Here is a 24,310-nt window from a genome sequence, read left to right as displayed (position 1 = left end):
AGTTCTAATAGGACCACGTCAAGTTGATCGCTGCGCAAGCGTTGGCCCATCTCGGAATGCACTTGGAAGCCTTAGGACTCGGGCAAGATCGGCACAGTCGGAGGTTCAGCAGTTCAGTTCAACTAAGTACAAGTCACAGGTGGGTTTCTGGAGATCTTAGCCAGCTCTTTGACTCACTGCAGGTAGTCAGGTATCTGGTGGCCAATACTCCGACCCTGGGCACAAAACTCATCTACCAGGTCCCTGGACTGATCGAATCTTCCTTTCACACTTTTGTTCCTCTCGTCAAAAGGAACGTTGTTGTAAGATGCAATAGACTCTTTTTTTTGCAGATCACGGCAGGAATTCTGCACTAGGTTTGAGGTGCCCAAGCGACGCGCACTACAATTGAGCGGTGCGACGGTGCTATATCATAGGTCTGGGTGCCTTGGTCTGTCAGTTCTTTTGAAGTCCAGGATGATATTCTTTTTGCCTCCCTGATAACGTAATGGCATTACTGAAGCAACGAATCTGTGTTCGACCGATTGAGAAGCAGCGAATTTCAATCAGGTCAAAAGATGGATTCGTTGTGAACTTATGAAGTATATCCCTGGTTTGTGACTTTGGACTCTCTGAGCCAGCTCACTGAATCCATTCTGCGTAATCCAGTCAGCTTTGGCCTCCTGATCGCAGCGCCGGTACTGAAATTTGTCCGGAACACTCGCTGGCACCCGTGGAGCTCTTTATTGAGCCCCTTATCTTCCACGAGATGGACAGTGGGTGTAATTGACTGACAATTGGATATCGGACCTCGCCACGCGTACGCTGCATTTCTGTGCTAATTCGAGGTCGAGGTGCACTTGTCATAGTACCCGGTGCGTTGCGGTGTTGGCCGACCAGACTTTCATGAAGTCCTGACCATCTCAAACAGAATAATGCAAGCGTGTCTGGTACTATCAATCAATATCAATCAAATGGCATTGGCAAGCGAACAGACAATCTCGTACGAGTTAAGACGGGTTAACTAAATCCATATTACAAACCAACGCTGCGGCCGGTCTGACTTCTTGACTCATTTAGTCGATTGTCAATCTCACTCAAAGTCCCTTATCTTTTGAATCTATATGGTCATGCGAGAGAGACGGCGCGTCACCAACGCTGCTGGCGTCCTTGGTTCCGCCGCACCCACGGGCTTATCTCTCTTTTGGTTCTCTTCTGGTTCTTTCTCGGCCCACTGGCCCGTTCCTTGCTAGGTTGTGTTGGCATTGATGCATACTTATATATCAGATAAACATCAGATACTTTACCTCGGTCTGCTTTGGCATATTGTACTCTCTAGCCATGGCTACTAGTACGGAAAAGATTCCTAGTGCCACCGACAAGAAATCTTACTGCGTTAAGGGGGATATCGAAACCTCCACCCGAGACGATGACACAGACGAGAACGTTGTCCTTCAGAACGAGCGAGACATTGCAACTCACGTCATTTCCGTGGACGACGATCCTAGTCTGAACCCCTGGACCTTTCGGGCTTTCTTCATCGGTCTTGGCCTTTCCGCCTTCGGTGGTTCCCTGGGTAAAGCAGTCGAGATCATCTAGTCGAGGCTCTTACTCACTTGCACTGCCTCCTAGCTCAAATTTATTACTTCAAACCTGTGAGAGTTTCCTGATCAAACATTTTCTCAAACGCCTCATTTGGGTTGACACTCCAGCAAACCATCAGTGTGTCTTTGATGTTCCTCGCCATCATATCTTATGTGATTGGCCTTGCGATGGAGACATTCATCCCCCGCCACGGACTGCTCCGATACTTGAATCCGGTGCGTCTTCCACGTAGTCCCTGACCTTGACGCTCATGCATACTTATGAATATCAGGGGCCATTCAATAAGAAGGAGAATGCGTTCATTATCATTATGTGCAGTGCAGCCGCGAATTCTGCATTAGCTACGGAAGTTCTCGCTGTCCAACGGTGGGCTCGCAATCCGATTTTTCTGTCGGTGGTGATTCACGACTCATTAGTTTGTATTATAACATCACTCCGAACGCCGGCTCATCAATCTTTTTGTTGTTCTCTTCTCAACTGCTCGGGTGCGTTGCGCTGGCGTACTCCTTACTGCATCCATTACTCAAGCTGCAAACCACAGCTATGGGATCGGCGGTCTGATGCGAGGTACTTTTGTGTCCAACAGTAGCTACACTTGTAATCTCAACTTACGACACTGACCCAGGGATCCTCCTCTATCCGTCGAAGATGTTGTACCCCAGCGTTCTCCCGTTGCTCTCCATGTTCGACGCTTTTTATCGCGATGGCATCGAAGCACGCAGAAGGCTCAAGGTCTTCTATTTCGTCTTTACTGCGTATGTTTAACTTTCATCGATAGATCATAATTTTCAATTTCTAATTATCTTGAACTCAGAATCTTTATATGGGAAATGTTTCCCGAATGGATATTCCCACTGCTAACCGGTCTCTCAATATTCTGCCTCGCTGCTCCTAACAATGCTGCCGTGTCTCGTGTGTTTGGTGGTTCCAATGGAAACGAGGGCCTCGGTCTATTGTCAATATGCTTCGACTGGCAGGTAATGTTTGGTACCTTGATTTGGCTGACACTTGGGTTGAACTCAATTGGTTTAGTACATCTCGGGTGGTGTCAACCCGATGGTTATCCCGCTGAAAGCTCAGGTCAGTTGGCACAACAATCCGTACGACAATTCTAACGTCTACTCTAGCTCTCTAGTTTCATTGGTTACATTCTTTGCATGTATGTGAATGAGGTCACGGTAGATCATATTACTGAGGCAGTTGAAGGGTTGTTTTCGTCGCCGTATTCTACAACAACATTTGGGAATCTCAGAACTTCCCATTTGTACGTGATATCCTCATTGTGCTTTCTAATTTCCAGGCTAACAGTGCGCCGATCAGTTGGCGCAGCTTCTCTTTTACGAGAACGGGACTGTCTACAACCAGACTTTAATCATGAACTCCAACTATGAGGTGGATCCCACATTAGTGGCGGAACAGGGACTGCCATTCTACCCTGGCGCTTGGATTATTAACCTGCTGTCAACCAACCTCGTATGCCGTGAATTACTGCTGATGTAAAATGCTTTGCTCATAGTTCCAACACAGGGACTCGCTGCGACATTCACTCACCTCCTCCTGTGGAATAGAGATGACCTTCGTGCAGCCTGGACTTGGATGAACATGGATACGCTGAGGAGTTGGCGTGCTAATTTCGATTGGAAATTCTGGAAACACGGTGGAAAGAGGGATGTCCCCGCCAACACTGAGGACCTCGACCCACACTACCGGGAGATGCTGAAGGTTAGCTCCTGACACCAGATGGAGACTTACTAGTAACACATTGCCGTACAGTATCCAGATGCTCCGAATAGTTGGTACCTCTTGACGCTTGTTCTCTCTTTCACTGTTGGACTGGTCGTCATCTACGAGACAAATTCCACGCTTCCCTGGTGAGCAACATTCTCACTCTCCATCTGGCGAAAATTTTTATCATGTGTTTTGAGGTGGGGCTTTGTCATCGCAGTCCTCTTGGCCGCCGTGTCTATTTTGTTCTTCGGCGCGTTGTACGCCATTACCGGCATTTATATTCCCATCCGCACGTATTATTCATGCGTTATAGCTATCCTAGCTGATCTTTTGGCGAAGAAACCCTGGTGCAGATGATTGCTGGCTACATGCACAACGGAAGCCCCATGGCGAATATGTTCTTTGTTCGTATTGACGTACTTTCCGATTTTTGACCACTACTGATGTTGTCGTTGACAGGTCCTTTACAGCTATGTCCGTATCCCTATGGTCGCCTTGATTCGCATTTGATTCACGTTCTCGTCCAGAATACTGTGGCTCAAGCTTCGCTGCTGCTACGCGATCTGAAGATCGCTCAATGTATGTCGACATCATTTATCGGGAAAGGTACCTCTCACTGGCGGATACCCAGATGCCAAACTGCCTCCCCGCGCTGCATTCGTGGCCCAGATCATTGGCACCTTGTTCGGCGCTGTTCTTAACTATGGTTAGGGAGCCGTCTTGCTTATCCCTTCGCCACATCTGACTTCTTTTAGTATTAATGAATTCTATCATCGACAGTCAACGCGAAATCCTGCTGTCTGTACAAGGAACAAACATCTGGTCTGGCCAGCAACCTCAAGCATACAACTCGCAAGCCGTTGCATGGGGTGGTCTTGCTCACGAGCTCTTTTCAACTGGTCAAAGGTACCAATGGGTCCCCTTGTCCTATCTCATTGGCCTGGTTGCGCCTCTTCCTTTCTGGATTATACACCGTTACTGGCCGAGACTACGCATGGATTACTATTACACCCCTATCATTTGGTACGCTCTCAAATCATCAATGATTGATATTCTAAGCTCATTGTAACTATAGTACATACATCGGATGGCTTGCTGCTGGAATAAACTCTTCGATTCTGTCGTATTTCGCGGTCTCGTTCTTGTGTCAGTGGTGGCTCCGTACTAGGTACCCGCGTTGGTTCGTGAAATACAACTATTTGGTCGGTGCAGGTAAGCTTTGTGGCCTTTTTATCTCAACTGCTAACATCATACTATAATATAGCCCTCGATGGTGGAACGCAAATCATGGTATTCATTCTCACCTTTGCGGTCCAAGGGGCTGCTGGAACATCACATCTTTTCCCGGCATGGTGGGGTGCAAACCAAGGGGGAAACTACGACCGCTGCCTGTATCTCTAAATATCAAGTTTCAGTCTATAACACCATGACTAGGTTGATGTATTTTTGCAATCGAAAAATACAAGTTTTGTCCTATCAATATTGAGAGTTATACTCTACGTAGGACAGGACGGTCCAGTCTTGAACGGACTCTGGCCAACGTCCCCGAAGCATCTCTGGGTGCGTGAATGCCATGGTGTAGGGTGCAAGTTGATGAACTGTGAAAAATACTGGCGGTATCCTCCTTACATTATCTTCTGCACTGTCTTCTCTTCGCCGACGTTGCTTATTAGCTTATCGTCATCTTTGTCCTTGAGGACGCTAAACATTTATTGTTCACGACATTAAATATTAAACACATTTGGATTCTCGTTTGGTGAAGTGGAGCAGAATACCAGACGTAAGTTGCACATTCACATGTGTTCGATCTCCCATGCTTCCTCCAAATGCAGGTACAGAGCTCGTTCTTTTCGGTCGGGACTGATCCTCTAGTAGACCATGGGGAGTGTGAGTAGAAAATAGGTGCGAGATCCAAGATGGTGTGTTTGAAGTTGTTTAGAGGCCTACGAAACTCGTTAAATGAATTTTCACTATTTTTGAACTGCCGAGACTTTCGGAATCGACTGTACTAGTCTTAATGATCATCGTGCCGAAAACTCCCAAATTTTCAAGTTATGTGATAGTCTGTTCATAAAAAGGAATTCGCCTTCACACCCCGTGAGGGTTCAATATCAATATGAACCCCAGTGAAAACGGATCGACTTCGAACGCGACCACGACCACGACAGAAATCGTCTTGTAAGTATTCGACCAGTCTTGGTGTGCAATAAGCACAGACTCCACCTAATTCATAGCACCAAAGGTCTGTTTGCTAGGTGCCTCCATATTATCCTGCGATCTGCTTCACCATGACGCTGCCCTCCGCGTGTCTTGTTATGTGCGTGCGATCACCACATCCAAGTCATCCACACTAATGTTGTCATCTCAGTGCACAGTAGAGGGTTGCGACGAGGTGTTTGCCAAGCTTCATCTTGAAGTTCATCAGCTGCAATCTCATAGCTGCCAAGCACGAAATCTGTACGGTCGTCGACGGATGCTTGTTTTCAATCAAGTCTAACGCCATGTACAGATGGAAGCCCTCACGACGCACAACAACGTGATTAATCTAGACCACAGAATTTATGTCTGCCCACAACAACATTGCTCCAGTGCCTTTGGCTACAAACTTGTTTTCACTGGGCCCGATATTCCAAGTTCGGTAGGCTGACAGGTCACGGTCACCAGCCTGAACTTTACATAATCTTCGGACGAATGTACGGTAGCAATAGTATGGCTGCTGAACTTACTCTCAGGAGGTTTCGGCAGTTAGGCGACTTCACTGTTTTGCTGTCGCATGCTTTTAGATCATACGGGTTTCCGAAGGCCGCGACATGTTGGCATGATATAAATAACGCCTCTGCAATGGCTTCCCATCCATGATCACTGACCTCGTATCTTTGCGAGCTCAGCGATTCGTTTTCGCGTCTTCTACGTTAAATTTAAGGCTCACGCGCACCATGACGACAAATGTATACGCTATTGCACAAAAAGGATTTGGCACTGGGACGAATGAACTATATGACCGGTGAGACTTGAGTTGACTACCATCCGTGTGGTCCGTACAGTGCGCTAATACACGAGCTGTGCGTAGGGCTCGCCCTTCGTACCAAGCTGAGTGTCTTTCGTACATTCGTCAGGTATCGAAGAGCACAGCACCTTTGAACATTGTCGAGTGAGTCACGCATGTTACTTTTACTTCCTCCCTTCGATTGTCTTTCAGAATTGGGGCAGGGACAGGTATTTTCACCCGTGCCTTGTTAGCTCACTCTGAGTGGGCTACGAGTATTGGCACACTGAGAGCTATCGAACCTAGCGACGGCATGCGTGATGTGTGGACGAAGACTGTCAATGATAATCGCAGTTCTATTATCAAAGGGACATTTGATAACACTGGTGTGGAAGACGGGTGGGCAGACCTTATCATTATCGCACAGGTGAGTAGTACTATCAAGATAAAGGTAGGTGCAGGTGTTCACTCATCGGACATATAGGCATTCCATTGGTGCCCCGACTATGGGAAAGCATCGGCTGAATTCGGTCGTATTTTGAAGAAGGACGGCGCAGTTGTGTTTATATGGAACCGTGAAGACAGGTTCGCTTCTGTTATTTTCATCGCATCAATTCCTCTGACAGCATCGAAGAGACGGCGCAGGTTGGGTTGCACAGTTCTGTGACTGCATCGAGGTTCATGAGCAAGGGACGCCCCAATTTCGCCTCGGTCTCTGGAGGGAGACATTCTCTACACCTGAGTATATCTCCTTGTTCCATCCTCAGGAGGAGGAAGAGTGGGCATATCACCTTCTTGCTAGCGAGCAAATTGTTACGGATCGTGCTCAGAGTAAGAGTTACATTGCCGTACTCCCCCCAGATGAAAAAGCCAAGGTAGCGGATGACCTCAAAGGTATCCTCGAGCGGGGAGATGGTAGAGTTTGGATTAACAAGGAGGAGGGCACGTATCAATTTCCATACAAGACTTACATAGTGGTATCTAGAAAGAAGTAGACCTAGAAGAAACAGTCAAGTAGTCATAACTGCGAGTCAGAGTGAACGTTGTATACAAAATCATCTTACATTCTCAGCTCGCGACACGGGGCTGCAGTGGCAAAGCTACGGATATCTGCCAGTATACATTAGATCTCTCAGTTGACATCGATCGAACTGTCCTCCACAAGCCTGACAGCTTCTTCCAAAGCATCATCTAGTTCGGTCAGCCATGCCCACTCCCAATTTTTGGTGATCGTATCACCAAGCGCGTGCAAAGGGACATCCTCCTGAAACGCGCATAGTTGGCCACTACGCATTGAGCGCCGAGCTACTTCTGATGAGAATGGCCTTCTCAACTTGTCGTAGATGGCGAGGGCCCTAGGTACCATTTCTAGGGTCGTAGATTTGTGACCAAGAACGGTCATGAGCAAGTAAGCATCCTATCACATCAAATCAAATCAACAGTGTAAATTTCTCGGAGTGCAATCGTGCACAACTGACCTCGATACTCTGGCCAGCACCGGAGCCTTGGAACGGCGCCATTGCATGTGCGGCATCTCCCATAATCGCGACTCGCCCGAAATTAGTGGATGGTAAATTTTTTACGGTGTGCACGGCCCAAAGCGTGCCCTTTTCTACACACTGTGGAAATCGTCAGTGATGAACAGCAACTTCGATACGAACAACAGACCTCGAGAATGTGTTGTGCATCCTCTTCCAAGTCTTTGAAAGGCTCAATAAACTGCTGAGCAGTGAGTTCACTAACCCACTCGTCGTTTGTCTTCCCTTTGAACGACGGACGAGGGATGTCTGTATCGGGTTCATACGCCGAGTCAACGAGATCACGTTCAAGCGTGAAACCCGCAAAGTTGACGTATTGCCCAAGAGAAATTGGGTATGCAAGGAAGTACTACAATGCATCAGGCTCAGCAGTGTACACCATCGATTAAAGAGTCTCACAGCATCTTTTCCCATGTACTGTGAATGAAAGCGCCGTGCCAAGTGAATGGGGTGAAATGCAACTGGAATTAGGCTTACCTGGGTAAACTCCTTTAAGATACGATGGTCAGGGCAACGCGCGCGCAGCTTTTGTACGGAAACTAGTGTTCTATATGCAGTGACGCCGCTCCAGATTGGGTTCATGCAAGATAGCACGGACTGCTTTTCATCGGGATCCATGCCCTCAGCCAGTTCACGCAACATGCAGGGCCGGACTGCAGATTTGATCCCGTCAGCACCGATTAGAATATCGCACATTGCAGTCGATCCATCCTTGAATGTTAGCGTAATTGGTGAATTTCTTGAACAGTCTTCCAAGGGCTGAGTATATGATATTAGTCGCTTGGCGTTGTGCGTTGTGCAGGACGGCGGAAGAAATGAGAGTAGTACGCCATGGAAGTCGGCTCGATGGAAACGCATAAGTTTGCCTGTTCTACCAGCGGTGTTCAGGATGGGATACATTTGAATGCAGAGGAAAGTTGACCTTTCGTCATCAAGTCAAACAGCTCAATGCCGACAGCTTGATCACTTTTACGGCTCCTAACAGCTGGGACTAAATTTCTCTCAGTGGATTCGAACATGTATCGTCACTACGATTTTCACTGACCATATTCTTCTGTGTATTCGTAACCGCAGCGTTGAAGCAGTTGCTGTTCGAAGTCGGGCCCCAATTTTCGTAAGACCTGGATCATTGTCTTAGGCTAGCATGTCTTTTATTTTCCAAGATCCGTACCCTGAATGCCCTGGGCCAGACACCAACACCAGCCCCAATCTCACAAAAGCTCTGCGCGGCTTCATACACGTCAACGGCAATATCCTGGTGCCGGGACAAAGCAACAGCTAATGTCAAACCACCTACCCCTCCTCCGCTAATGCAGTATTGTAATGAGCTTGACTACGACGACAGACTGAAAACACCTTACCAGATAGCGATTCTAAATTTCGGGTTAGACATTGTATCTGGAGAAACTGTGGTTCGATAAGCCCCAATGGTTGCTGTTGCGGCGGCGGCGGCTGGGCGGATCTAAGTGAGAAAATAGACTTTCTGTATTTGCATGTAGCACAGGAAAATTGTTCTCATGAGTACTGGTATGTCCGATTGAACCATGTCAGGGATCATCCGAGGGGTAAGCTTAACTTATGCTGTTAAAATTTGACTCAAACCTACGAAAAAAGGTGTGACAAAGTGTCTTGAGATTAGTGTCAATGTCGGAAAACATAACGAATAGTCTGTTGGAAAATGGGCGATACTGCGCACGTGGAAATGTTAATGAACGGTTGCAGAGCCCAACTTGCAGCTCCGAAGCCTTTGAGATAATCCCCTGACAGTCCTGATTTGGAAACGTTAAGGTTGGCCGTGTGAATATAAATATCCGATGACCTGCCCATTTTACGCATATACGCATTTATTTACGAGCTTCATCATCTTATACCATCACAATGATTTCCACCTCTACCGTCCTTCATGGGGCTGCGCGCGTTACTATCGCCGGGTTCCTCGCGGTCTCATTCTTCAAGAAAACGGCTGCGGACCACGCGGCTAAGGTTATTCAGAAAGCCGAACGCATTACCATCGTCACCATGGGTCTCGCCGCGGCAGATCTCTGCCTCTCAATAGCGATCCTCCTTCTTGCCTCCGACAGAACCGCTCGGAAATTACTCAGTGGTGAGTCTGGTGACTTCAATCAGAAACATGCCCCCGACTCACCACCCTTCCCTGGCAACAACATCGCCGACATCTATACATACCTTCCATCAAAAGCTCGGAGGCACAAGCGACTTCATTTGCAACGACCTCGACAATGTGTCAGACTCCAAACAGTGGTTTGATGAAAGCAAGGCACGAGGCTTCATAGCCTACTAAACATTTTCGTCTGATGTTTAAATCTTTAGGATGGCAACCTATTCAAAGGAACAGGACATTGTCACCATCGAAAACTCCGATTTTCCCTCTCGGCAGTCGCAACTGGCACTTGAACCGCTCATTCTGGGGACGACGCCTGCAAATCTCAACCTTCCCATCCCAGACAGCTCAACGACAATAACAGTGCTATTTCTCAGCAGTACTACTCTGTCCCAGTCTATCACCCTACCACCCAAGCCTCCAGATACGAAGCTCATCATCAACCGGCGCCAACAGCAAGTATGACATGCCCGTCACTAAACTAAGTACGATACTCATCTCGGTTTGTTTAGCACCGTGCTCGTTTGCGGGCCGCACGCGCACGGACTTATATTGGTAAGTAATATCTCGTGACGTCCGCTTCACTCACCGCTTTCATATACTAGGCCACCTCGAACAATTCCATGCTGAGATCCTCACCGATAAAGAAGCTCGTCTCGATGGCTGGGCCAATGCCATGGCAAAGCTTGGCCTTACCTGCACGCTGGCGCCCCCCAACTAGAGTGGTACAGGCTAATCCACATTACTATTCACGCACCGGCCTCCCTCACTGTCCCCTATGACCTGGAGCCTTCCACAAGGTTGAAGGCCACCACCAGGCGCGCATACTATCTCAACGTGCTTCCCAGCATCTCCCCGATCTTCGACGTCAGAGGTCCCCTACGACCCGGAGCTTTACAGCCCAATAAGTTGAAGGCCACCGCTCACCGCTCGCGGTCCTGAACGCACATCTAGCCTGTGTCTCTTCCGATTCTCTCACCGCGTAAACTTTTCCTTCGATTTATTTCTCTTTCTATAGGTATGTACTTCAACTGCGTGTTTCTTGTTTACTTGTGGATTTATCTCATTGGCAATGTATCCCATATTTTTGTCCATGTACGATGACGAGTATTAGATAGTGTAGTTTCCGAATCCAATTCTCTCCTCGAGAACACGTTTGAGTTTTGTCGTGTGAGGCACAGTTGAAACATGTTTTGAATTTTCAACGTATGGAAGACCAGACGTAGCACAGCAAAAGGCAAACCGGACGTGACCGAATTCCGACTTCTATCCTTATTCCGACACATCACCCAACAGGAGTTCAAAACCCGGTACCCAACAAGAGTGCTGGAGGACCTCACAGTATTTAGGCGGTCCTCGGTCAACAATCCCCGGCTGAATTACTATGTCGCTCCACCAGTCCGAGATCACGGAGTCCCGTCCCAAACCCCTGGAAGGCCTCTTAGGGGGGATTGGCATTGCGCTGTCCGTTCATTCTCTGCTGGTGCTTAATGGATCTGTCCTTGGGGTTTCTGCCTTTGTTCACCGCTCACATCGAGGAGATAAAGCAGCGATGATTTCCGTCGTGGGTCTGGTTCTAGGTGGTGTTGCAGTTGGTATCATTGGTGATGCGGACACCCCGGTGCCCCACACTACGTCTTTGCTTCTCCGAAAGGTATTTTCTGGATTGCTGGTCGGTATTGGGACCAAGGTATGTTTGGCATTTTTTCCGAAGGTGTAATCATTCATTGCCCAATTGGTCCATAGCTAGCCAATGGATGCACCTCAGGGTTCGCCTCCTCGGTATTTCTGTTACGCGCATGCGTCTGATCATTTCTCAAGCCACATGATTTGTGGCTTGTCCCGATTTTCCCTTCGGTATGCTTTGAACTTGCCTTCTCAGTATTTGCGGTTCAATATATTCAAAGTTCCCTGGTGGCAACAACCACGTTCTTTGCAAGTGCCGTAGCTACAACCCACTTCGCTCACGGAAATGACGTTCTTGGAACATCTGGGTCTTTGGATTGGACCCTCGGCGAGAACCAGGGACGACAGTTTCTAGGCGCAATTCTTTCCCTTGGGACCCTTTGGTTTGCGTACACGTGCTCGGCTCTCAAGAATGGCACTGGCAACATTTCACAGCTCGTGAGCCAGAAAATCCATTCTTGTGCTAATCTCTGTGCCGAACACCCTCCAGTCCGTTCTTCGGTATCTGGCGAGCTTCTTGACATCGTTGGCTTTCGCGTTCTCCCTCCGCCTTGGCAATATGGTCGATCCACACAAAGTTCTGGCATTCTTGACGTTACCGTTGTCCTCGGCATTCAACCCGACCCTGGCGTTCGTTGCAGGAAGCGCTCTGCCTCTGGCTACCCTGCTCTATCGGTATGCCCGTGTAGAACAACCTAAGCTTGGTGGCAAATGGAACATCCCGACCTCCACCAAAATCGACTGTAGGCTCATACTTGGGTCAGTGGTATTTGGGATTGGCTGGGGGATCGCTGGTGTCTGCCGTACGTTGACCGTGGACCTTGGGAACAGTATTACCAACCTTTATTTCAGCTGGCCCTGCTCTAGTCAACTTTGGACGTTCTCTGTATGCTGGTATTGGTTTCGCGGAGTATGCGGCTTGGCTTTTGTCCATGGGTTTCGGTGGCTTGCTTGTTAAGTGATGTAATCATCACAAGTCGCTGGATGCTGAAAGCTACAATCACTAGTAAGGATTATTAAGTTAGGATTTTGTCTTACATCACAGTTTTTTTCGTCATATTCCGTTACTTATAATGTGACTCTAGGCTAGCCTAATGGGGTGCGTGTGTACTTCATCGTAATGGCGCCAGCGCCAGCCCCGACTTGCTTATTCCTGGCCATGTTTTGTGTCCGTCGAATTAAACGCAAGCGAGTCTTTTTATTTCATTTGGCGTTGGCAAATAATTGCTAATTCCATGTGGTTCCACTGTCAATGCATCGACTCATGTTGACGGGTCTTAACCAAGTGGTAAGCGTGACAGGATAGACATGAACTGGTGTAGGTTCGAAACCTGCTGAACAATCTTTTTTCCTTTTACCGCGTCTCGAACATTCACTCATGAATGGATCCTTCAAGATCTATCTTAAGTGATCACACTAGTCTGATCATAGCCGTCGAACTGGCACCGGAGCTGAGAGCAGATCTCTTGGGCGGTGCGGATTCGAAACCTGCCGACGACAAGATGTTTTCTTACCGAAACACACCTTGACATTCACTTTGGCATGATTTCCTCGGAGGCGCACCTAAACTGGTCTTAGTCAAGTGGTTACCACAACAGGTTCAAAACCTGTTTATCTTGGACTGCGCAGGCTCGAAACCAGGTTGTTTTTTGCTATTAGAACACGCCTTGAAGATTCGTTCATGGATCTTTTCCTCAGAGAATCATCTCAAATTCGCCCCGGCCAAGGTGGTTACCACAACAGAATCTGAATCTGTGTCTTGGACTGTCCTAGTCCAGGTTCGAAACCTGCCGACGACAAGGTTTTTTTCTATCGGAGCACGCCTCTCGTGGTCCGTGGATGGTTTCCTCGGAGGTCCATCTTAACTGGTCTCAGCCAGGTGGACACCATAACAGAATCAAAATCTGTCGAACCTGCTGACAACAAGTGACGTCTTTTTTTCCCTTTTGGAACACGTCTTGACATTCACTCATGGACCGTTCCTCGGACGTTCATCTACACTAATATTAGCCAGGTGGTTATCAGAGTCGAAATCTGTTTCTCTTGGACTGCGCAGGTTCGAAACCTGCCGATGTGAGAAGGTTGTTTTTCTGTCGGAACACACTTGACATTCAATCATGAATGGCTTACTCGGCGGTCCATATAACTAGTCTTAGCGAAGTGGTTACCACAACAGAATCCAAATCTGTTTCTCTTGGACTCAGGTTCGAAACCTGCCGAATGAGAGGCTTTTTTTTCTACCGGAATGCCTGTTGACATTGACTCATGGATGGTTTCCTCGACGGTCCATCTAACCGGTCTTAGCCCAGGGATTGCCACAACAGAGCCGAAATCTGTTTCACTTGGAGTTGGTTCGAAACCTGCTGACAACACTTTTTCTGCAGTGTGTAGATCCTCGGAGGTCCCCAGTCATTGCGCAGAAACCTCCTTTTTATGCGAATCAAAATTTATCCATGAAAAGGAATCCACCTTCATGCATCGCGAGAGTCGTCTCGGAACATAACATATATCCCAGAGATGCGTACGTGCCAACATACAAACTGACCAAAATTGACCGGACTACCACCAAACGAAAACTGACATTAATGGGGCCGGTCTCAGAGGCCAGACGAATACGCACAAGCTAAAGACAGAGTGAGTCTAACAGTCAGGAAAATGATGTAACCTCCAAGTCCCCAGCCTCGCTGAAGCCTCATCGATGGGCACTCCTTCGGTCGTTGACTCTTCCAATGCGACCGAGGATGACTTGAAAGCTAAATGTGGAAGAATTGCAAGTGGCAGACCCAGCCATATCGTCCTGATATGTGTATTTTGCATGCGCTCCTGTTTTATATCGATGCCGAGGCGGAACAAAAATTTATCTACCTTCGATTGCTGAGCCAAGACCCAGGTATCGGACAGAGATGTCAACAGAGGTCAGCGCGAAACTCTAGAGCACCGTCAAGACCATGGGCCACCAAGGCGTGCATAGCGGCAAAAAGGGGCTCAGCAAAGCCACTGACAAATAAGGTGTCAAATGATGGTAACCGAAAAGGCCCAAACACAGTTGTGGCCGGCAGAGATTCTGGGAGATGAGAAACGGATCGTGTTCGACAAGAGCCCAAAGTTCTCCGCTAACGTTGGAAATCGGGGATTGCAGCTCGACTGCAGCGCGTCATCTCAAGACGAATAATGTGTATCATACACTCCAACTACAATAGAGTAAATAATAACAAGCTAGGTCAAAGTAGGGTCGCACAATGGAATACAACAAACATTGCTCATAACATCTGATGGACACATCCCTTCCTGCAAGGAAAAAAGGCTCACGCAGATGCAGGGATTGCTGATGGTCCCGCGGTAGGCGTTGCAGACTTGGAAGGACCCTTACTTCTTCCCCACTTCACGTGAACTCGTTCGCTATCCATGTCTAGGCCATTCGCCCAAGCTTCTGCTGCCCTCTCAGCAGAATCGCGGTCTTTGAAGTTGATAAATGCACATCTAAAATGGGTCTTAGCTTTAAAACACCACTGAAAGGCATACATTCTGACGCACCGTGATTTTGCGATGTGGACGACCGACCGCAACTGTGACGAAGGTATTTGAGGTAATGAATTAATGACATGAGTCCGTATGCTAAGTTCCGTGGCAGAGGCAGGGAGAGAGGAAAGGAACAGAGAGGTCTGTTGTACCAGACTGTCAAACACTGCACTAGAGAGGAAGAAAATCTCACTCACGATATTCTCGTCTTCTGGTGGCTTCAAACCTTGCGCCTCAGAATGATTGGCCAATATTTTTCGTGCAACTGGGTCATTGTTACCATGATATCTATCCTGAATATTTTGGTGGGAAAGTGCGTTCTCAACAGGTTTCTCATGTCTGGTAAAGTAAGCCTTATCAGGGATTGAAGCGGGAAGGTCATTGCATGTGGGCTCACCGGAACGGGCACTCGTCACCTCTGTTACACTCTCCTTTTACGAAGAAGGAGCATATGTGTGGGCGGTTGCGCTTGTAATACGGGTTTGTCCGAGCGAGCTGCTTCAGCATTTCCTTCCCAGCAGATGTAGCCCGCGTCCCAACTTGCATCAGGGATTGATTTCCATCCTCCATCTGAGTATGACTTAAAAAAACGTACGCGAGCCGATGCTAGACACCAACGCACCTTGTTCTCCATGTTCTGCGCATAGTACTCCCGGTTGATGTCACTGGTTGGTGCTTCATTCTGAATGGCAAGGGCGGTGTCTCGGACTTGGGTAGGTAGTCCGTACTCAAGATCAAGAAGGCACGTCTGACAGACATTTTTCACTTTGGCACACGTCTGACATATCACAGTGGTTTTGTACCGTGCGCCGGAGCCTGGATTCCATCGGAAAACTGTGAATGGGCGAGCACATGTGCCACACGAGCGACCGAACTCTTGTTTCGACTAATCATCAGGCTAGCTGGTCAGTATTTTGTGTTGGTCACAGAACTCAAGACTGACCATTCGGATGAACGGGTTAGGTCCCAGACCTGGTCAAGTGCGTTAGTTTCTGGTCTAATCAGGTTTGATAAATAACAGCGTACATGTTTCACAAAGAATAGGAAATTCACTTTGCTCCCAACCTGCCTTGTTGATATCTGCCTTGGGCATCTTATTTGGTGAATGAGAGTGTTAGGATATAAGCAACGACGTCGATGAAGTTCACTCGAAGACCAATAATGTTACGTAATCGCAGTTGTCAGCACTGATCGCAATGTTGGCGCAATGAGTGTTTTCTTTCGTATTTGTCTACAGCGCAGGACCATAAGCCTGACTTGGAGGTAGGATCACTCGTGAAAAAACTGTGATGATGCTTGCATTTGAATGTCTACTGCTACAATGTGGATAACCATGCAGAAATATAAGATACTGTGCCTTCACGTGTAAGTGACGATGAGTGACAAGCTGAAAGGCAGAGTCGAAGCAGTGACCACAACTTCTCCACCATCAGGGACAAGTTCCGAGACTTTCTTCTCTAGGTTCGGGCGCATAGCTTCTTCCAGCTGGGGTGGCTGTTGGAAATAAATCGGCTTTTCCGGTGTTGCGAGAGAAGGTTTCTTAATCTGACTACGCTAGGATAAGCCATAGATGTCAATGAGGAAGGAATACATACATGTTCTGCTTCTCAGTCAACAGTTCAATGAGCTGCTCAACAGTCCAATCTCGACTTATGGACATCTCCAGGGCTTCACCTCCGCAAACAGGGCAATGATCGCGCTTTTCATGCTCAAAGGTGTACGAATATACTCCTTCGGTCCCAATGAGCATGAAGTAGTTGTTCAGATAAGCCGCTGAACTTGTTGCAATCTTGAAAGCCTCATTGCAACATGAAGCTACGAACGCTCTCATCAGACAGATCGAGTAAGGGTGGGTGCTGACATACCAGCAATGATGGCATTGGTGGATGCGATTGCAGGGATGACATTCTTGACAACACCCTGCGTAAGTGACCAAGTCACGCCTTCAATCTTGAATTCCTTTGCACGAGCAATAGCAATTGAATACAACCATCCGATGTGCTCAGGGTCATCAGTGTCGAGTTTCTCATCTACTTTCATGTGAAATAGAAGAAAAATGGGATGTACAACGAGACTGACCTCCGCGCACACGAGGCCATTCGAGCACAGAGGCCCATTCTATACAGTGCTCAGGAAGACGAGGTGTGTTCGCGATGGTGCAGATAGGGAATGTAGTTGGTTTGTTGAGCATATCAAGGGAACACTCGTAGCATGAGGATACAGTCGGAAGAATGACTCGAGCTTGCCCCTTAAAACCTTCTCACAGCTATTGAGGTCGCAAAGAGGTAAAAGATACTTACTCACCTTCGGTACCACCGTCTATCAGGGGCTTCAAACTCTCAGGATTCTCAGGATCCACTAGGTTAACGAGAGTAGCATTTATCCACCGACGCGCTTCCACAGAATCTAGACCACAGATGACGAGGTTAAACTGCAAATAATAATCGTCGTCCTTGTCTTGTATCTTGCCGTAGTACCTGCACGCCTCGCAATCAGAGATGGTGCGCCCCGTGCGCAAGAAATTGCAAACTTACGGAGTGACCTTGACTCCTGGCACCCGTTTCATCACATACTCTGCAGCAACGATAGCCTTCGGTCTTCCAACGTCCGCGGGTCTTAAGGAAATTGATCCCTAGGTCGGCACACACATGCCATCTCATAAATATGACATACCTGAAGAGAAATTGACGATTGAGATTGCTAATGTCGATGGTGTCCATGTCGATAAGATGGATGTCCTTGAACCCAGTCAGAGCAAGATCGGCGAGTATCTCGCATCCTAAACCACCTGCGCCGATGACGAGAATCTTGCACTTGTTCCGCAAAAAGTCCTTCACCTTTGAAGCATCTTTTAAAGATGAGTTGTCTTAAAACTGTGGGATACTCACCTCATCCCCAGCCAGGAATGATGGATCAGTCCGAGGGCCAGGTCTGTCAAGGATCTGGTCAACATGGTAATATCGGTCTTGCCAGTCGCTTGAAGTCGCTGCACCGTTCACATGTATTTCCGCAGCCATTGAGAAGAGTGAAAAGGGGAGTCGAACTGTGTTTGACCCAGTGCCAGCAGCTGTCAACGAGGCGCCTACTAGGATCAATATTTCCTTACGTAATGAAAAAGTCTCTTCCAGGTTTACATCCATGGAGCCAAGATCATTGGTGAACTTCAGTGGACACCAATATTTGCGACAACGTCTAGTGCTCTCCATTCTCACCGGAAAGAATGTTCGAATTGATAAAATTCGCTCTGAGGATAAGGATCCTGGTCTGAGAGGTGTGTTCAGCTTTTTGCAGCCTGGCGTTTCTTGACGAGTAGTGCCATCACTCAGACTACGAGGTCAGCCTCCTGCGGCTGCTGGAAAAAGTCACTAACGGGTCCGTAATTGAAATTTCAGTGACCGGTACGAGCTACTTTACTGTCCGTTACGCTGGAACTCATTCATTTGCCTTCAAGGTACCGCTGTGCTTCTCAAACCGGGAGTTGTGTCCGGCGGTCCTATTACTCATGATTGTCCACTGTCGCGTTCAATAGGCTATTTTTTGGAGCCGCTGATAATGATCGCGCCCTTCTCAAAGAAGCCGTTTCAGTTGACCTTGCGAGGTATAACAACAGATGAAAATGATCTTTCTGTAAGTAAAATCCCGTCGGAATAAAATACTTCCTGACGGTGTTAGGTTGACCTCATCCGTACTGTGACACTACCTCATCTCCAACTTTTCGGTATCTCTGATGGATTGGAGCTTCGGGTGAGCGAGTTGTCCGATCCATAAAATTGCGCCGTCATATGCCTGTACAGATAAAGAGACGTGGTGCTCCTCCAGAAGGTGGAGGGGAAGTGCAGTTCCTCTGTCCTATTGTAAAAGAAGTCAAAACTCTGAACTTTGTTGATCCTGGCAAGATTAAACGAATCCGAGGCATTGCGTGCGTTCATCTTGCCTTTTCATGAAAGACATACCACACTGAAGTATTCTCCCAGACATGCCGTCCGTGTTAACCCGCAGTTCTCTAATCGTATGATTGATGCATCGCGTTCGGTTCTTAACCGCTTCATCCCCGACATCTACCTGTACTCCGACGTTTACAAAGGAGATGAGAGCGGAAAGTATGTGGGCTAATTAAACATACTTCTGCTCTACTAATCCTGCATGAAGGTCGCCGGGATATGCACTAAGCTTACTCGCGGAATCCACTACGTCTGCCATACATTGTTCCGAAGCTGTATCCACACCAGGTGAAACTCCCGAAGATATAGCTCTGTTAGCAACTAGGGCCCTTTTGTCAGAGATTAGACATGGAGGATGTGTTGATAGAAAACATCAATCTCTAGTCCTGTTGATGATGGTTCTAGGTAGTGAAGATATCGGTCAATGTAGGATGGGAGAGCCCTCCGTTAGAACGTGCGTGACGATCGACTCTCCTGCCTCTATCGCTCACCTTATGACAGCATTCAATTTCTCCGTGATATCAAGATCTTCTTCGGCTCCGTCTTCAACATCACACCCGTAGATCCCACAGATTCCTCCAACACCGAGTTGCTCTACTCATGTCTTGGGACTGGCTACGTGAATGTGAACCGGTCTCTGGCGTAGCAAGCTGTCCAGCAAAAGTATATGTATTCATACTCTATAATACCATGCTATGGATTGTGTGTTAGATTGATCGATCACCATCAATCACAAAATCTCCACACGAAACTCTAGACAAAATTCTTGATAACAAAGTTCTTGTTCGAGAATTTCGTTTGGAATTCCGTCGTGATAGAAAAGTAAACATGAAGACATCACCAAAATTATCAAAGGATGTTGTGCAATGGATGCGTATGACAGACACATCAACGATAAATAATGGACACTCTCCCGAAATCTTCATCTCCGTCACCTTTTCCACCTCCAATAGTCACCAGCCATTGCTGTAGCTGAGGCCATCCAACTTCGAAGCGCGTACAGAGTTCGTCTGTATGATGATCTCCATCGAGAAGTGGCAACAATTCAGGGGGTGGAGGAGTATTCATTGGACCCGAAGAGCCCTGTGAATTTAGGGCGCGAGTGCGAGAAGTAGAAGGGGACCGTGTTAGTCGTGGTCTTGCAGGAAATGCGTTCTGCGATTCCGATGAATGACGGTGCGCAATGCTTTGACTCCCAGCAACACTAGATGGTGGTGGCACATGACTCGTGGGCTGTTGATAAGTTGAATGTCTTCGGGTATCAGACGAGACACGGCTACGGCGCTCGGGATTGCGCTCAGGGCCCTCTGGGGAAAGAGGAGGTTGCCGCATGGTAGGGTTGGGTCCGGCCCGCGGGAGTGTTTTGAAACGTAGCTGCTCGAGAACCTTCTCCGCTGCGCTCGTTCGTTGTTGGGCTCGTGTGACCTCTATCTGGTTTATGGGAGAACCAAGTATAGGTGCAACACCAGATGCATCGGGACGGCCACTAAATCGAGGGGTCTCCCCAATTGGAGCCGAAGAACTTGTAGGACTTGCGTTCGACGCGGAAGAAGAGAGGCTGTGCCTTCTTCTGCGAGTTGGTGACGGTACATCCGCAGGAAGTAAAATCGGCCAACGATGCACCCGTCGTAGAAACCCCTGAAGGACTTCAAATTCAAGAACATAGAACAATTGCTGGGAAATACCTTGATCACCCCGAAACTTGTGAAACGTCGAGCATCAATGCCAAGTTCAGAGACACTGTAGGTCTCCATCCAATCCAGTACCGTTTTCCCCGACTTAAGTCGCGAATATAAGTGCAGAAGTTTGGGCCAATCCGGTACCACTCTTCCTGCTCTACAGATGAGTTAGGCATTTCCGTGGAAGGAATGTACGAACCAGGTGCATGCTTCGTGACATATGGTCCACATTCGTCCTTGACATGGCACTCATCTGCAAGCCACTGCACATTCTTACGAAGAGTGTACATATTAGAGTATTGAAAGATGTCGACTGTCATGATGACTTGATAGTAACTGCAAGATCTGATGAGGATGGAATTGAAGGTCAGGGTGAAATATCTTACAGCAAGTGAGATATTGCTTGGCGGGTAAGCTCGATATCACAGTCGGCTAGGTGTGCGATACGACTGACATGATTCACGCCATCAATATGTCTGCACACCTCGATGCATACCTGTCAGGACAGTTGGTCTATAAACAAATTCGGCCTACCTTATTCATTGTCAGATCCCAATTATCTTCTATACGCTTAGACAAGTTGATAAGAGCCAGAGGCACCTGCCAATCTTTTACTGGGGGTGGATTAGGATAAAAAGGAAATATCTTCAGCTCTATTGAGTTGAAGGCATCAATTGGAATCGATGTTTCAGAATAAGAGTTCAGATCCTCGTATAGCTGCTCGAGGATGGCATGCATGGCTGGCGATGATTTTGGACAGGAAAGAAAAAATGACTCTTCCTACAATTTCATAAACACGGAGTTTTGTCGTGTAGGGTAAAGAGCTGACCTCGCAAGCCGTCAGTACACGGCTGACCTTGCGAACTATTGGTTCATAGCAACTTAAATCTGCAGACCGCTCGAAGACAAAGCAGACGTTGTACTGGAAGTAGTTCCGCTGGTAATTGCCAGGAAGCAAAACAGGAAAGCCCATGATACGGTATTTCCGAGTAGCGCAAATAACCAGCCGCCCGCAAAGCTCTCCAGGAGGTATCACATACTTTGAGATGTCGTCGAAATTGAACAGAACACGACTGGAGGAAGAAGAGCGTTGATGAGGCGAAGGGACGTTGAGAGAACTCGCACGTCGACCACCATGAGAATTAACAGAAGGACTTGACCTTGGCGAAGGCGTTACGTCCGGTTCCAAAATGGCAGCTATCGACGGTGAAGGGGAAGAGGTGACTGAATGATTAGAGTTTTGATTTGCTGTCGATCCTGTGATGAGACCTTCTGGAACCTGATACACGATTTTTGGTCCCTTCTGTAAATCGAATACAGCGTAGAACACGCTTTGTATTCTGGGAAGAAACGTATCTCCTTCTGAAGGCATATAAGTTAGTGTTAGTGATGAAGCGAATATGGCGGTGGCTGTGAATTCGCGACTCGACTCAAATTAATATTGACCGTGACCAGACTCGACCACGTCTGCATATCAGGGGAAAACCACGATATTTAATTACTAGTCACACACTCGCGTCCTCCTTGAGAGTTATCTCAGTTGTGCTTCGACGCTTGACAAAGATACAGTCTGCTTAACTTTCTAGCGACTTTAATTATGGCTTCCCCAATTCCTGCTGGGTTTCATGCCTTGCCACTGTCAGCCATACAACTCTCTCTAGCAGCTGTTTTGAAATGTGGCCAGTCATTTCGTTGGACATGTTACCCCCTACCCTCGTCTTCTGATACAGAATCATTTCCTACTCACGAGTACCGTCTGTGCTTGAGGGACCGTGTAGTATGCTTAAGACAGTCTTCCGACTATCTTTTCTATCGCTCTGTTTTTTCCGGGAGGGCATCTCTCTGCAGAACAGGAGAGAGTTAGCGACGAAGAAACGTTGATTTGGCTCAAGGACTATTTTCAGCTCGACGTCGACTTGGTGAAGCTTTACGACCAGTGGAGTGACCGAGATCAAGTCTTTAATAACCTTAGATCTCGCTTTTCTGGAATCCGGATATTGAGACAAGATCCTTGGGAGAACCTGGTATCGTGCGTAGCCTACTTCTAAACTGGCCCGGAGGCTTAACAGGTTTTTGTCATGCCAGTTTCATTTGCTCTTCTAACAATAACATACCCCGGATCACCAAGATGGTGCACGCTCTTTGCAAACAGTACTCTCCTTCCCTGATTTCCTTGCCACCTCCCGAGATCAGTGAAAGTGACTCCCAAGATCATGCGGCGTATCACCCCTTTCCCCCGCCCTCTCTCCTTGCTGTTCCTGAAGTCAAGTCCACTCTTCGGGGTTTGGGCTTTGGCTACCGTGCTGATTATATTCAGCGCACTGCGAAAATGCTTGTGGATACTCACGGTTCCTCGATGTCCAACTCGGAGTCACGAGAGAACTGCGAAGAGTGGTTGACCGGATTGAGAGACATGAGTACCGAAGCTGCTCGTGAAGAACTTTTGAAGTTTGTTGGCGTAGGACGCAAGGTAGCAGACTGCGTTCTTCTCATGAGCTTGGACAAAGTCAGTCGACCCCAGTTACGCTTACTTCCGATCCTAAATCTACGCCTCCTAGAAAGAAGTAATTCCAGTGGACACTCACGTTTACCAGATTGCTATCAAGCATTATGGGCTGCGCACCATAGGCGGCTCCAAAGGAAAAGGTGTCATGACCCCCCGAATCTACGATGAAGTGGCTACTAAGCTTGCCGACATTTGGGGTGAATATGCCGGTTGGGCCCATTCTGCACGTATCTATTCGAAGTTGCCTTTCTTTTTTCAAGTTGTTCATTCTCTTTTGCTTAGGTGCTTTTCACCGCGGATCTGAAAGCATTCTCTTCGTTCGGCATCGAACCACCGACGCCTGCTACATCTATCATGGATGTGGGTACCTCGGCGTTGGTATCGTCGTCGTCATCCAAACGAAAACATAGCGAGACTCGGAACGAAGTTGAGGTGCAGAGAAAACTCAAGTTGATGGGTGTTGCTGTAGCTGCTATAGCCGCTGCTGCCACTGTCATCGCTGCCGTACATGATGACCCGAGTTGGCTGGAGGATGACTCGGATGACCTAAGCTCGGTTGACTCGGAGGAGGATGCAAGTTCACCCACCAGCAGGCGAGTGAAGAGAAGGAGACGAAGTTTTGATCGATAGATGTTTTCTAAATCTAAGATGGCGTCCATGGGCGATATATATTAGATCTATGTTCCTGTAGAAGTCTATATTGCTCTTTTAGTGTCGTCCACACTTGTTCAAGTTACAGTACTGAGCAAGTTGCACCGCGTTCAAGTTGGTGCACTAGCTCTGGATGTCAACCATGTCACCTGAGCTATTCACATCTGTCTGTTTCTTATAAAGAATTTCATTGCATGGTGCGACGGGCACGTATAGTACAGTGTCCAGACTCCGATGATCTATACAAGCACTACATAAACGAAGATGGGCACGAGATGTTGGAGAGGTCTGACACCCACTACACCATACAAATAAGATGCGTGCGTTCATAATCCTATCCGAAGTACTCTTCGCATTACCGAATCGCCAT

At 47.8% G+C, this 24,310-nt stretch overlaps 9 protein-coding genes across 9 annotated transcripts; 5 read left to right on the top strand and 4 right to left on the bottom strand.

Annotated features, from left to right (window-relative positions):
- Window positions 1-1,320: 1,320 nt before the first annotated feature.
- On the top strand, window positions 1,321-4,783 carry DFJ58DRAFT_909606 (OPT oligopeptide transporter protein-domain-containing protein; the record flags this gene model as incomplete). The annotated part of the gene is made up of 22 exons (XM_041395145.1): window positions 1,321-1,555; window positions 1,612-1,634; window positions 1,692-1,799; window positions 1,856-1,950; window positions 2,001-2,069; window positions 2,126-2,151; window positions 2,210-2,339; window positions 2,399-2,561; window positions 2,617-2,664; window positions 2,712-2,743; window positions 2,791-2,848; window positions 2,905-3,057; window positions 3,112-3,306; window positions 3,358-3,455; window positions 3,510-3,601; window positions 3,652-3,716; window positions 3,772-3,786; window positions 3,840-3,891; window positions 3,944-4,018; window positions 4,068-4,335; window positions 4,388-4,524; window positions 4,577-4,783. The coding sequence occupies 22 exons, from the start codon at window positions 1,321-1,323 to the stop codon at window positions 4,711-4,713; spliced, it is 2,274 nt and encodes a 757-aa protein (XP_041251440.1). The 3' UTR covers window positions 4,714-4,783.
- A 1,105-nt stretch (window positions 4,784-5,888) lies between these two features.
- DFJ58DRAFT_13006 (S-adenosyl-L-methionine-dependent methyltransferase) lies at window positions 5,889-7,362 on the top strand. Its single transcript, XM_041378777.1, has 5 exons — window positions 5,889-6,316; window positions 6,383-6,463; window positions 6,512-6,725; window positions 6,783-6,883; window positions 6,933-7,362. The coding sequence occupies exons 1-5, from the start codon at window positions 6,168-6,170 to the stop codon at window positions 7,291-7,293; spliced, it is 906 nt and encodes a 301-aa protein (XP_041251439.1). The 5' UTR covers window positions 5,889-6,167; the 3' UTR covers window positions 7,294-7,362.
- Window positions 7,363-7,430: 68 nt separating this feature from the next.
- DFJ58DRAFT_720723 (FAD/NAD(P)-binding domain-containing protein) lies at window positions 7,431-9,229 on the bottom strand (the record flags this gene model as incomplete). The annotated part of the gene is made up of 9 exons (XM_041384733.1): window positions 7,431-7,715; window positions 7,777-7,917; window positions 7,967-8,185; window positions 8,236-8,253; window positions 8,314-8,702; window positions 8,759-8,827; window positions 8,882-8,957; window positions 9,008-9,143; window positions 9,198-9,229. 9 exons carry the CDS (start codon window positions 9,227-9,229, stop codon window positions 7,431-7,433), a joined length of 1,365 nt encoding a protein of 454 aa, XP_041251438.1.
- A 2,006-nt stretch (window positions 9,230-11,235) lies between these two features.
- On the top strand, window positions 11,236-12,850 carry DFJ58DRAFT_753391 (uncharacterized protein). Its single transcript, XM_041387920.1, has 6 exons — window positions 11,236-11,648; window positions 11,705-11,727; window positions 11,780-11,815; window positions 11,866-12,082; window positions 12,135-12,447; window positions 12,497-12,850. Exons 1-6 carry the CDS (start codon window positions 11,343-11,345, stop codon window positions 12,604-12,606), a joined length of 1,005 nt encoding a protein of 334 aa, XP_041251437.1. The 5' UTR covers window positions 11,236-11,342; the 3' UTR covers window positions 12,607-12,850.
- Window positions 12,851-14,724: 1,874 nt separating this feature from the next.
- Window positions 14,725-16,315, bottom strand: DFJ58DRAFT_12899 (uncharacterized protein). Its single transcript, XM_041378769.1, has 7 exons — window positions 16,190-16,315; window positions 16,107-16,135; window positions 15,786-16,049; window positions 15,561-15,733; window positions 15,361-15,502; window positions 15,179-15,306; window positions 14,725-15,124 (listed from the first exon to the last, which is right to left on the bottom strand). Exons 1-7 carry the CDS (start codon window positions 16,254-16,256, stop codon window positions 14,950-14,952), a joined length of 978 nt encoding a protein of 325 aa, XP_041251436.1. The 5' UTR covers window positions 16,257-16,315; the 3' UTR covers window positions 14,725-14,949.
- Window positions 16,316-16,444: 129 nt separating this feature from the next.
- DFJ58DRAFT_753388 (uncharacterized protein) lies at window positions 16,445-18,255 on the bottom strand. The gene is made up of 8 exons (XM_041387919.1): window positions 18,052-18,255; window positions 17,837-18,000; window positions 17,698-17,778; window positions 17,468-17,640; window positions 17,243-17,419; window positions 17,029-17,193; window positions 16,759-16,978; window positions 16,445-16,712 (listed from the first exon to the last, which is right to left on the bottom strand). The coding sequence occupies exons 1-8, from the start codon at window positions 18,178-18,180 to the stop codon at window positions 16,523-16,525; spliced, it is 1,299 nt and encodes a 432-aa protein (XP_041251435.1). The 5' UTR covers window positions 18,181-18,255; the 3' UTR covers window positions 16,445-16,522.
- Window positions 18,256-18,286: 31 nt separating this feature from the next.
- DFJ58DRAFT_12817 (RNA 3'-terminal phosphate cyclase/enolpyruvate transferase) lies at window positions 18,287-19,871 on the top strand. Its single transcript, XM_041378765.1, has 8 exons — window positions 18,287-18,434; window positions 18,490-18,561; window positions 18,615-18,790; window positions 18,836-18,907; window positions 18,958-19,082; window positions 19,138-19,263; window positions 19,313-19,558; window positions 19,606-19,871. The coding sequence occupies exons 1-8, from the start codon at window positions 18,302-18,304 to the stop codon at window positions 19,748-19,750; spliced, it is 1,095 nt and encodes a 364-aa protein (XP_041251434.1). The 5' UTR covers window positions 18,287-18,301; the 3' UTR covers window positions 19,751-19,871.
- Window positions 19,830-22,215, bottom strand: DFJ58DRAFT_12825 (nitrogen permease regulator 2-domain-containing protein). Its single transcript, XM_041378766.1, has 6 exons — window positions 21,613-22,215; window positions 21,318-21,563; window positions 21,170-21,267; window positions 20,983-21,119; window positions 20,790-20,935; window positions 19,830-20,742 (listed from the first exon to the last, which is right to left on the bottom strand). Exons 1-6 carry the CDS (start codon window positions 22,153-22,155, stop codon window positions 19,993-19,995), a joined length of 1,920 nt encoding a protein of 639 aa, XP_041251433.1. The 5' UTR covers window positions 22,156-22,215; the 3' UTR covers window positions 19,830-19,992.
- Window positions 22,216-22,233: 18 nt separating this feature from the next.
- Window positions 22,234-24,101, top strand: DFJ58DRAFT_753379 (DNA glycosylase). The gene is made up of 5 exons (XM_041387918.1): window positions 22,234-22,602; window positions 22,637-22,812; window positions 22,869-23,289; window positions 23,342-23,548; window positions 23,572-24,101. Exons 1-5 carry the CDS (start codon window positions 22,381-22,383, stop codon window positions 23,917-23,919), a joined length of 1,374 nt encoding a protein of 457 aa, XP_041251432.1. The 5' UTR covers window positions 22,234-22,380; the 3' UTR covers window positions 23,920-24,101.
- Window positions 24,102-24,310: the final 209 nt, after the last annotated feature.

Source organism: Suillus subalutaceus (genome assembly GCF_016647625.1).
Source record: "Suillus subalutaceus strain FC151 chromosome Unknown DFJ58scaffold_1, whole genome shotgun sequence".
Taxonomy (NCBI): domain Eukaryota; kingdom Fungi; phylum Basidiomycota; class Agaricomycetes; order Boletales; family Suillaceae; genus Suillus; species Suillus subalutaceus.
The sequence above is the reverse complement of the archived record's forward strand: the minus strand, read 5'-3'. Positions and strand labels throughout refer to the sequence as shown.